The sequence below is a fragment of the Homalodisca vitripennis genome, chromosome X (assembly GCF_021130785.1).
Source record: "Homalodisca vitripennis isolate AUS2020 chromosome X, UT_GWSS_2.1, whole genome shotgun sequence".
NCBI classification, from domain to species: domain Eukaryota; kingdom Metazoa; phylum Arthropoda; class Insecta; order Hemiptera; family Cicadellidae; genus Homalodisca; species Homalodisca vitripennis.
This window is the reverse complement of record NC_060215.1, coordinates 29,697,316-29,710,358: the sequence shown is the minus strand read 5'-3', so window position 1 is coordinate 29,710,358 and position 13,043 is coordinate 29,697,316. Positions and strand designations below refer to the sequence as shown.

Here is a 13,043-nt window from a genome sequence, read left to right as displayed (position 1 = left end):
CTATTTGGATTTATCTAAGGCCTTTGACAGAGTTGATTTTTGCTTGCTCATTTGCTAAAACTGAAGGATACGGTGTTTCAGGGTCACTCCTAAATTGGTTGAGTAGCTACCTTAGAGACAGAATTCTTACAGTTAAGTTTGATGGAAGTACTTCAATACCTATAATTGTTTTATCTGGAGTTCCCCAAGGGTCCCACTTGGGTCCCTTACTCTTCTTGATTTTTATGAATGACATCCATGGGATTATACTTACAAACTACCTCATATATATGCTGATGACATAAAGATTTTTGATAAGGTTCATTCTGATGGTAAAGCCCTGGCAATGGTCACTAAATAACATCGTTAACTGGTGCAGTTCTAATGGTATGGAGCTGAATGCTAGCAAATGTGTTGTACTACCTTTTAAACGTGGTTCTAAACATCAATCTTAATAGACTATTTGCTGGATAATGTTCCACTGAAAAGAGTTGTTAAATTCAAGGACTTGGGTGTGTTTCATTCATCTTCTCTCAGTCCCTACGATCACATACAGCATATATAGTTTCTAGAGCCAACTCGTTGCTTGGATTTCATCTTCAGATCAACTAAACACTTCGTCTCGCCATACTCTATGGTAATCTTGTACAAAAGCCTTAGTCCGCCCTATTCTTGAGTATGGGTCTATTATTTGGTCGCCTTATCAACTCAACCATGTACACAGTCTAAACAACGTACAGAAACGCTTTGTCAGGATGCTTGGCTGCCGGCTTGGCTGGACCTATTTTGGCACTCCCATTGCTGAGATTGAAAACCAATTTGCTCTCCGTCCACTGGGATTCGAGGCGTCAAATCAGTGACTTGGTTACGTTATACAAGCTAGTAAATGGATTGATTGACTGCCCGGTTCTACTCAGCAGTGTTGATCTCTTTGTCTCAAGAGGAACCCGTTCCAGAACGATATTTCAAAGACGCCATCGTTCGACTTATTACTCCTACCACAGCGGCCTCTCTAGACTCCTGAGAACTGGAAGTGATATTGCTACTCATGTAGACTTTTCCATATGAATCTGTTGTGTCTTTTTAAAAGTAAGGTAGCTTCCATTATTTGAAATGTAATTTAGCTCACCACTGGCCTATAGGTACCAATGTCAGTCTTGTTATTTATTTTCCTAGTTTAATTCAATATTGTTTTGTTACCATTTGTTAAGTAATGTATCTATTTGTTTTCATATTTTGTTATTGTTGTGTAGTATTTATTAATCCTAGTCATATTCTTGTTACTGTTGTACTTATATATGAATTTAAAACACCAAGTTACTCTGTACTATTCTATTTGTATAAATGGTGGTGCACCGTTGAAATAAATAAATAAATAAAAAAAAAATAAATAAAAAATGGACATGGAACTCTACTCTGTTGACGTAGCTTGAGATAGAGTGAGCAGGCCGGTTGCAATAGTTTTGATCCAAGGGAGGACTTTGAAAGTCATATCGAAGGGGATTGATTTCAACAAACTTCATATAATGAACTGTTGCCCCAGAAAAGGCTTCATACCGGGAGATACATCAGACATTCGTGGTTTCACCTAGAGAAGCGTTCACTGTTCATTCATCCTAGTTAGCGATAAATAGCTGGCATGTGAATAAGTTTTTCTTGTGTTGAAAGTATATTTAATATTATTTTTTCCACACTTTCAAATAAAATAAAACATTATTATTTTTTTATATGCTTGTATACGTACATTGAAAACTAATGTATTTAGTATGTAACCGGACCAATAATTATATTCTGTTGGTGAAATGAATCATTTAAAGACAACAGCTGTTAACCAGATGTTCTGTGTGTTGGCACCACTGCATTCCTGGAATTGCAGTCACAACTCGCCCTTTAGTTGTTTTGTGTCTGAGTGCACCCGAATTACAAGGGAAATAGGAACGATGAGTGAACGTAATATTTTGTGTAGAACTAGTGTTTATTTTAGACCGAAGTAATGCATGAATTCGTAGAATACTATTTTTTACCATCGGCAAACGTAGCAAATTTATTTATAGTTAAAAGCAACTTATTATGAGTAACCGAAATTACAGTATTATTTCTCGCAGCCAGAACCCTAAGTTAATTTTTTAGGTAATTATTGTCTATTACATTTTACAATAAAGCAATTTTATGGACGTTGGAAAGAATAGGCCCAGCAGGGCCAGATCACGTCTATATTCATTGTCAGTGAGGTCAGGATTAACGTTAACAATGGAAGAAAGTTTATTTAATAAGTCAGTGGATGAAACTGGACATAGGAGGTATTCTGATTCAGAAGATATGCCTAGACCTGCCAAGCCAATTAGCAGAACAGGTTTGTAATAAATATATCTATTATTTAACTGTAAGTGTGTTTTAAGTATTAGAAATGTTTAGTTGGAATCAGTGTTTTAGTATTATATCTGTAGGTTTGGCATTTTGATATCATCTATTTGAAAAAACAGTGTTTGGCCCTTGGCTATCAATATTATTGTTACCAGGTTTACTTATTATATACAACAGTAAAGGCATCATCGTTGTTAATTTCATTAAAATTCATTGCCTATGTCTTTAGTCAAGTTGGGTAAGTGATATGCCTGCAATGAAGCATCCCGCTAACTGCCTATAATGTTAATGACAGAATAGGTCATTGATTTATGGGATATGTCTAAGTTAGCTCATTTTTTAATATCAAGATATTGTAAGATTAGGCCTATAGATTTATTTAAACATGTTTAAATAAAGATAGGTAAGTCCAGACCTACCACTAATTCGAATTTAGCAGTTAGAACAGTTCTAGCATAGGGATTTATATATTTTATGATTCTCTAGTACCGATAATGTGATTTGATATTTAAAATATATAGAAGGCTGCAAATACCTTCAAAACCTCACTTGATCATTTTTAATTCTTTCAGTTAGGCATGCAATAAAAGTAACAGGAATATGTAGCCTAAATACAATAAGTGAATCTATTATTCTGACAATAGCCTTTTTAAATAAAATAATTTAGGATTTAGGCCTAACTAATTCTATTCAAAAACGAACTAACAAAATTTAACTATTGTAGGCCTCTAGCTTTAATAATGGAGCATATTTAGTTTTGTATTTATGATGTTATTGTAATCACAAAACTGGGTCCTGGCAGTAATCAGATGAGAATAATGCTTAGGTAGGCTACATGGGTGTAATCTGGAGGCCACTCTGTCCCCATCTACTACTCATTATTATGCGATATAGGCCTAAGCTGGTTTAGATTAGGTTATTATAAATATGTTATTAGTAGTAGTAGGAAACACACAACCGTCTATGTAGCCTAATTCAAGCTCAGAACACGTGAGCACTATTAAATGTTAACTTTTTATTTTCTAATACTATCTATTTACCTAGTTGTAGTAGTGGGAAAAAATAGCGTCTGGATAATACCAAAGTACCCATGCTTATTACAACAGTAGCCTGTATATATTTGCCAATAATTGCATCTTGTCTGATACATAAAATGCAATAAAATGCACATCAATTGCTTTTGCCCAGTAGTCCAAATTATAATCACATCATAATTCCAATAATGTGTTAGCTTAATTTCTTATAGCTGAACCTTTCTATTCAGGTTTACTGTTAGGTTGATAGAATATTTTTCACCAAAATGAACAACTGAAAGTACGGGAATGTTTGCTTATACTGTAATACGATTGACATTCCACAGTGAATCTTTTAAGATTTTAATTTACAGTCAATAAGCCGATCCTTAGTAACTTATTTATTTTATTGAAATAGAAGTGTATCAATATATTTTCAAAATTTAAGTTAGACTTGCAATATAAGAAACTAAAACATTAATTTAGAAGCTAGTTACCAATATTAGAAAATAGATTTACACACTTTAGTGTCCTGGGACTAATACTGGATTCAAAATAAAGACAAATCTTCTTGTAAACTGTAATTTTGAGTCTTCACATTAAAGATGCCGATCTGAAACTTTCAAAATCTGTAGTCAATGGCTCGATCTTTAACATAAAACTATTAACAGTAAAATATTTAAAACTGCAAGAAAATTAACGTGTGCTATTGTACGAATGCTGCTATGGCACCTAAGCATAGGCTACTTGAAGTGAGTGGTCAATATTGGGAGGAATAGTCATGTCCTCTCTTGACCCATTATACAAACACTACTGAATTCATGGGTTCCAACAGTAAAATTATTGGGCACTATTATAAAGATGCTGAGATGATTGCTAGCTTATCAATGTCAGTGATGAAATGCTTAAAACAAATTAAAAAACAATTAAGTTTTGGAAAGGGTAAAATTATTTTAACGTAAAAGATACTATTAGTTGAACTGTCAGTAATGTCTCTGGCTATCAGCTGGGTTGTGGTGCTGCCCGCACTATGGTGATGAACTATAAACATCTCTCAAGAAGTACCAATCAATAAAATATAAAATTAAAAAAAAAAAATGATCACTACAGTAATGTTTGAAAGCTAAAAATATTACAAACTCACCTAATCATATTATTATATGTAGCAGGGCAGTGGAAGCTATAGTGCAACTAGTTAACCCTCCGAGCGTCCATCATATTTCCCTAAACATCCACCTGTTTTTATAGGTTTTGCAGTCTGTTTTTGCATAATTCATAAAAAATCTTAAGAATAGTTTAAATATAGAGTATTGTACATCATTTTTCTTGGAAAGAATCACAGAGTATGATTGTATAAAAATAAAAATAAAAAAAAATTTCTTTTTGAAACAGCCTGTGAAAGGGAAAAAATATTTTAGAAAATATTTTTTTAATACAAAAGTATCCACATGTTATTATTATATTACTTCTAGAACAATTTCATAATAGGCAAATTATAGCAAATTTAGTCATGAACACATAAATATACAGGGTTATAGGGTTCTGTAAATATATTCATAATGTTATACAAGCGTACATGGATATGCACAAATTTGAGTTTTTGCCTATTTGGTATTGCTAAGTAACACAACAATAAAATGTTCTACTGATGTTGGAGCAGGCTTAGGGGCTACTTCTTCTGGTGCTGTTCTTGTGAGTTCATCAATTAGAACCATCACAAATTTTCTTCTGGGCATAGGCTAGTCTGTGTTTTTTTTTAATATAAGATGAAGGAGTCAAAAATTGCCATGTCAAGGAGATTATAAAAGATTTTTTTCCAATAGCGATTGGTGGTCCGCGAGCATGATATGTGATAGATGGATTTATCTTTCATGTCCACTCCACCCATGTATAAATTGTACTGCTGTATCATGTATGGCTTTACAGCCTCACGGTGACTTTTGAACCAGTAGGTCTTGGGCATGACAAGCTGTTGACAAAAGGTATACTGGTTTTCGGGCTTTTTGTTTGTTTGTACCCTACTGCTAACACAGGCCCTCTTCTAAAATAAACACTCTGTTGTTATATTATTTTAATATTATATGTATATTAATATAATATTACGTCAATAATAGTGCGGGTTGAATTAATTTGATCGGCAAGTGCCCGCCATCTTAAAATAAGACGGTGACGTTTAGAGAAAGGTACTGTCAACTTAAAACAAATCGGCCGACGCTCGGATGGTTAAGTTGGACCCCAGATAACCCGGATCGGTTTAGGAACATTTTAAATTAGCTTTTGACATCCGCCCAGCATGGGATGGATTTTTTAAAACTGTTGACTCAATAATTTCATGTATTGCGACTTGTTGCGATAAAGATGCCAATAACAGGGAAGATACTGACAAAGAAAAGACTGAAAATATCACAGTTATAAGCCATGCAGAGGCAGCATCTCATTTGGGCGAGTTAATGGTTTATTTTGAGCAACAAGAGAATACAGCACCGGCCTAACTTCTTAAAATGTTGAAAAGAATGCATGACTGCACGGCACGGAAACAGTATTCATAGCTGACGCATAATACTAAAGTTTCGAAATTCCCATCTTCTCCTGACCCTCTGTATCAAGGTAGGGAATTCGTGAGATCCAACTGGAAAATCTATACACCCCAAAGAAAAATATGGTAAAGAATAGTCATGTTACTAACCAATAATTGCAAACTAGGAATTATTTGGAGAATGCACCATTCTTTAATAAGTGGGCTATAACGAATCTTGATACGTGATCATCTATCGTTATTTATAATATGGAACTATGTACACAATTTGCTACTCAGCATTTACAAACTTAAGTAGAATGCATACATACATTATTTCTTCATTGATTCTAGCAAAAATAAATCATAAAGCTTATATAAACTAAACATATATAAAGTATACTAAGTTATATAATTGTAATAACAGACTGAAATAATTGCCGTTTTTAAACATGTTTTAAGTTAATTTACAAAAATATTATCAATGTTTTAATTATTTTTTTCTGCCTTGTACGTGTATGTACTAATCTGAGTTTAATTTTGCAGATGTATCTAATCTAGTTTTGATGAGGAACTCCACTCTGGGTCAGTCAGCTCCTAGTCTCTCCAATTGCATGGTATGTTTTCCAGATTCATTTCCAAGATAATTAGTCTAATTACTTTAGTAATGTAACAGTTATTTATGAGACAGTTTTTGTATTATATTTGCCTGGTATAAAATTTTATGAAAGAATACTGAAAATATTTCTTTCTTAAGGCGCGTTTCCACTGAGGCAACAATATGCGTCATGTAGCATGCTACAAGTGTCGTTCTGTTGCTATATGTGTACCGTGCGTCTTCATACTTTGTTGCAAGTAGTTTGTTGCCCAATAATATGTCGCCAGTTGTCACTTGCTACTTGTCGCCGTTACTTGTAGCAAGACCCAGAACATTTCAAGTCGTGCAACATTTCTCTGTCAGTAGTGTGCTAAAGGTCTTCAGAAGCAGTGATAGCTGCTGCTTATTTGATCCTCGCAAATGGCAGAAGAAGAAATAGGAAGAAGCCTAGGTGGTGGATCAGAGATTTATTTGTTAAAAGCGGTGACAATCGCAAGGAATTTTTTGAAAAACTCCTTTCAAACGATGATGTTTGTTTAAAAATTTCACACGTATGAATAGGCAGGATTTTGACTACTTAATCTAAAAAGTCACTCCTTTGGTGAAAAAAGCAGACACCAACTGTCGGGATGCGATGCCGGTTCAAATGCGAGTATTGTTGACTTTACGGTACCTAGCTACTGGTGATAGTTATGCATCTCTTATGTATCTCTTCAGAATTTCAATCCCAAGTATTTGTCGCATAAATTATTAAGATAATACAATTTTATTATATATAAACATTATTATGTAACAAATAATTAGTTGATGATATCGGGAACATAGTGACGTAAATTCAATCAAAGTTTATAGAAATTAAATGTCACATAATGTATAAAAAATAACAAGGTGTAAAAAAATTAGGTTTAAATATTTAAAGGTGGAATATGAACTCTATTGTTATGAAAAATACCCAAATAATTTAAAAAATATATACTTGTTAAATCACTATTGACCTACAAATGTACGTGTATGTAAAGACACTCTGTTCCTAATCCTAAATTTAATTAACTTACCTCAGAGTCTCTGCTGTTGAAAATGTTTCTCTTGGGATGTCAACATCTAACAAAAATTTCAGGAGATTGTACCCAAACCATTTCTCTTTTTTCGGAGATGAGCCACTCTTCGGTTTAGTGATTCTTTTATGTTCCCGATGAAAAGCAGATCTCAATTTTTTTACTTTCTTTTTTAAATCAGTAACTGAACAGTTGTAGTTGATAGCTAGTTGTTTTAATTTGTCACATTTAATATTTCTATCTTTATAAAACACACTTCTGTTGTCCCATAGCTCTGGTGTATTATGGTAGTCTTCAATAAATAATGTAGTTTTTTGATTACTCCACTCCATGTCGCCCGTCTACTGCCACACTCATCCACCTCTGCCTGGATAATGGCAACAGCGTGCGACACACTGTATTTTTGTAGCACAGTGTGGCATTCGTCTAGCGACACGTCGCAACAAGTAGTATGCGTCAGTGCCGCATGCTACATGTCGCAGCATGTTGCCTGACTTGAAATACACCGTGCTACATGCGACAGTGCCGCATGCCACATGTCGCCTACAAGTTGCCTCAGTGGAAACGCGCCTTTAGATATAAGACTAAGTGGATTTAAGCTAGAGTTTCCATATGAAAATGTTAGAAACGTACTCAGTTCTGTGTGTTTCGTACTAATGTATTTACAAAATTTAGTAGGTTTGAAGTCTAAAAAGTTATATGTAATGAGTAACTTAAATGTTTGTTTGCACTCGATAAATGAAGTAAGGAAGTATACGGGAATGTTCATGTTAATGAGCCTGTACCTCGAGGGTACCATGTAGAACTTTTTAAAAGGCTACAGATATTAAAAATACCGTCACTTTATATTTTTGAGATTGTAATTTGTCCATTTAGAGGCAAAATTTTATCATTAGAAGCAGTCATTCTCCGCAGTTATGATACTAAACGTAAAGCTCTGCTTTCAATTCCAATGTATAGGGAAATAAATACTATTTTGTGTAGGAATAGTAATATTAGGAATAGAACTACTGTGGAGGTCGCTGGTGACCGTGCCGAACACAATGTGCCACATTTTAAACTACAGTAGAGTCCCGTTAATCCGACCTAATTGGGACCGAGCCCTATTCGGATTATGTGATTGTTCGGATTAGCCAGAATTACAGAAAAATACGGTTTTAAACTTGAGAATGGGTCTATTTTCTTATAGATCAACATTGTTTATTAAAACATGTTTTCTGACTGTTGCATTGTATTTCTTGACAAATAAACGTGTTTGCGAATACTAAGCACATTTACCGTATTTAGTGTGAGAGTTCTATTGTTACGCAATGTGAGCTTACTGGATATTGTACGGATCCACGCGTTCAATAGTTGTACGAAACTACGCGTCATCCAATAGACTCTCTTTAATGCGACAGAAGACAATAACTGAATTTATGTCTTTTAACAATTAATATTGTACTCAATAATAATATCAGTACTGTACGTCCAATTTTTGTTTGATTTCACTTCTTAATACAGTAATTTAACTCATACTTAACCTATAAGTTTCAATTTGGTACTGTATTTAACTTCATTATTTATGTACTGTACCGTACACAATTTGTCTTAATAAAATACTGTATGTCTATTTAATTAAAGTTTTCTTTGTTTATGTACGAAATGATGCACCCATTTTCATTTTTTATGTAATTAGTTCCTATAACTGTTCATTATCGTTATAAATAATTCCTCCTGGACCTGTTCGGATTAACCGACGTTCGGATTACACGTGTTCGGATTAGCGGGACTCCACTGTATAAGTAAAAAAGATTTTCTGTGATTAAACATAGGAGCCCATCAGTTTAAATAATGGCATGAATGAAAGTTAAATGTTGTAATGGATCTCCCACACTACCTATCTTTCACTGATCCTCCCACTAGCAAACAATTCCTCTAAAGATAACAAGTCCAGAATAGTACTGAGAGTGTAGTTCGCACACTCTTGAATAAATGTGATCATAAAAAAGCTGGTTGTAACAGTAAAATTTGTATAGACCTGTCTTCTGCTTAAAAAGCATGCTGCATTGTAAAGCGTGAAGAGAAATCGTGCATTTGATGAGGTAAAACAGAGTAAAGTTTGGCATCTAATCCAGTAAGCTCTGCCAGTCTTCAGTTGTTTCACAAGATTATCACAGATATTAATCAAGATTATAATAATCATGATTCTTATACTGTCAATAGTGGAATATTCACAGTGATTTCTAACCTAAACCCTGTAAAATATCTGACAGATAGTAATGGTTGTTTAAAAACATCACAAAATCCATATGACCTAGCTGTAGAGATAGCACTGTTTATATATTCAGAGATCAACTTAGAAACCATCAAAACACCCAAGGCCTTGCTTGATAAGGTTTCTCTTGATCATCCAATTGTATAAAAAGAAACAGAAATATTTTTGGTCTATTATCGAAGATAACCACCTTGATGTTTTGTGTGATTTAAATTACAACAGATTTATTGTATAGTACGTCTATTTAACTCAAAAAATCGTAGATCGATTTTAACATCATTAAATAAAGGTTCATATCATAACTCAGGATAGTTGTTTATACAATTGATCAGGAAAATGAAAACAGTTCATGAATTGAAATCTGTTGAGGCATACCTGTAGAAGGAATAAAAGTCTTCGATTAACTAAACCTTCTTTTATTAACTCTTCTACAAATTGGTTGGATTTTACTCAAGAATCAACTATATGATATGTACTAGAGCAGAATGTTCTTCCATGTTTGTGGATTATGTGTTGATTATAATTTGAATTGTTATTGATTTGCCGATTATGATTTGTTTGGGTAAAAATAAACAAGTATACTAAAAAAATACTTAAAAGTGAGTCGTAATTCAATCATCATAAATAAATTGTAATAGTGTAACAGGTATTATAACTACTCATGTTTACCGTTGGATCAGACACTGACATAATAATAATATAACTTTATTGTCACAAAAATTACATATTTTATAGAGAGAGCCTAGATTCTAGGCTATACAAAGACAGGTGACATTGTCAGATAGAGAATATACATAAATAATTTACAAATGTTCACGACGATGTGTACCCGTTTAGGTATACACCATGCTTCGTAAAGTGCTGTTAGTGGTCTGTTAAATTTAATACCTCGTTTAAATAAATATTTCAGAGTATTGTGTACCCCGTTGGGCGTACAATTGCTTAATTTTTAAGGTAAATTAATCTTTTTTGGTACCCCTTGGGGTATACAGTAAAAAATTGAAAAAATGTAATGAAATATTTGTTTTTGTGCAACATTGGAAAGCCTACATACCTTTCTCATTATACTTAAATGTCTGATGCAAAAAAAACAAATCATGGTGTTTTGCCACTACTATTGAAAAAATTAACGGCAAATAAAAATGTCCGGAAAGACGCTGACTTTTTGAACATGTTAATGTAGATTTGAATTTGACATTATCCTAAATAAACTTTAACTCTTGTGAAAGCTATGCTCTCTCAATGTTAACCTTAGCTGACCATGTAATAGTTAGCATTGCCTAATATAACAACATATTATATGTAAATTATTACTCGATCAATGAGTATGTATCTGAACAATAGACTGAAGAAAATTGTCATAATTCCCAATGTTGCTTATTATTGTGACTTGCCTTATACATTTGTAATGAGATGTCTCTTTGGCCAATAAATATTATATTCTATTCTAAATCATGCAAGCACGTAAAATAATACTTGATATATCTGTATCATGCAATGGAAATTCAGCAGAGCTGAGCGCTCGCACTTTATGGATGATTCAAATGTTCGTGTACTATCCTCCAAACGGTGCTCTGGCTAACATTTGACTCTTGTGCTACAGCTCATCCCAGGCTTGATAATCTCGTCCATGATAAGTGCCACCAAACGCCCCCTTGTCCCTTAGGTGCTGATCGATGGCAGGGAAAGTACGCGCATTGGGAACAACTCTGCCTGGGTATTTTTCTTGATAAAGTTGGCGTGCATCTCGTGCCGAGCCAGCTGTGCCCAGTGCCAGTTGCATATCGGACTGTTCTGCCCAAGTGTAATAGTTCATCGGGTTTAGTGGGACCTCTGTCTCTGTATTTGAAACTAAGCTCAATCTCGTTCTCCACCTAAATGCAATGTTTGAACGGGACAAGCGAATAATACAGGAATAGACGTAACCAGAAAATTACAGCAACTGAAAAGAGAACACAACAGAACAACATTAAACAGAATGGAGATTTACTGTGCGGAAGCCGGCTAGGATGCAGACGTGCAAACCAAAACATGTTGTGTTATGATAAGTCAAGTGGATAAGAGCGGTGATAAGATAAGTCTACCTTCTGGTGTATCAGTACTTTTAATGGTTTTCATATCGATATGTTTGCGAACATAGTGTACTAAAAAAACATTACATCTCTACAACTTAATGTACATAAAAAATTAATATTATTTTACATTTTTGTTTCTATGAAGTAGTCTTTTATTTGTATATAAGAAGAAAATCACATTTATTTTCAGTAGCGTTGCATTTTTGTGGCTGAATCTCAAAAGAAACACTACGTGTTTCCTATAAGGAGGCGTTTCACAAATTCTCAATTTTCTCGGAAACGGAAAATTAGTGACTCAGTTTGTACTGGATAAAAATGTTTGCATTTACATCCTCTATCAACCCTGAAAAATGCGCACTTTTATCAGAATACATAATGTTATATAGCACAAAGCCAAAAATGAAAATTTTGAAAAATGAAACAGAGGAATATATTTGTGTGTCACACAACACAGAACTAAATAAGCCAATCCGGATAACCTTCAGTAAACAAAAATTCGAATTGAGTGATAAAACTAAGAAGAAAAGTTTCAAATTAATCAAAATTTACAAAGATCTAAATTCTAAACACCAATTGGACAAATTTCTAAAACCATAAAAGATTCATTATTGAATAACCAGAAAAGATCCTTAATCTTATTGAATACTATGCAACTTAATAATATAAAAACCCTGAAAAAATATGTTAATTAAAAGAAAAGTTTTCATTGTTATCTGTTTATTTTTTTGTTATACTTAGAGGTTAATTTACTATTACTGTATGATCATGGGCTTTATCTTGAAACATGACAGTGAAATATTAAAACACTAAAATGTTTAAAGCTGGTGTATTTGATAAAACATATGTTTATAGTATGCTTATTGATTGAATTTACAATAATTCTAGTACACCCAAAATTACATGATCACAATAAGCACAAAAACAAGAAAACAAGTCGGATGACATCCTTGCAACAAACCCAGATGTTTAGTATACAACATGTGCTCCACTTCAAAAACATTTACAAGCAGTTGTACAAATAAATCTCACAGAATATTTGATGACTTACCCTGTGAATTCAAAAATATTATTTATCAAATTCAATGCAAGATATATCATAAAGATTCCATTGGCTCCACAATAAATTCTCTGAGAACACAAATGACAGGGCATAGGAATGTTTATGAACATAAAAATACAGAGTAACC

At 33.5% G+C, this 13,043-nt stretch overlaps 1 protein-coding gene across 1 annotated transcript in view; it reads left to right on the top strand.

The window, feature by feature from the left end:
• Positions 1-1,861: 1,861 nt before the first annotated feature.
• Positions 1,862-13,043, top strand: part of LOC124368864 (microtubule-associated serine/threonine-protein kinase 3) — a 97,080-nt gene continuing 85,898 nt past the window's right edge. Inside the window, 2 exon segments of the mRNA XM_046826326.1 lie at positions 1,862-2,332; positions 6,418-6,488. Of these exon segments, the coding sequence (XP_046682282.1) occupies positions 2,149-2,332; positions 6,418-6,488 (255 nt within the window). The 5' untranslated portion in view covers positions 1,862-2,148.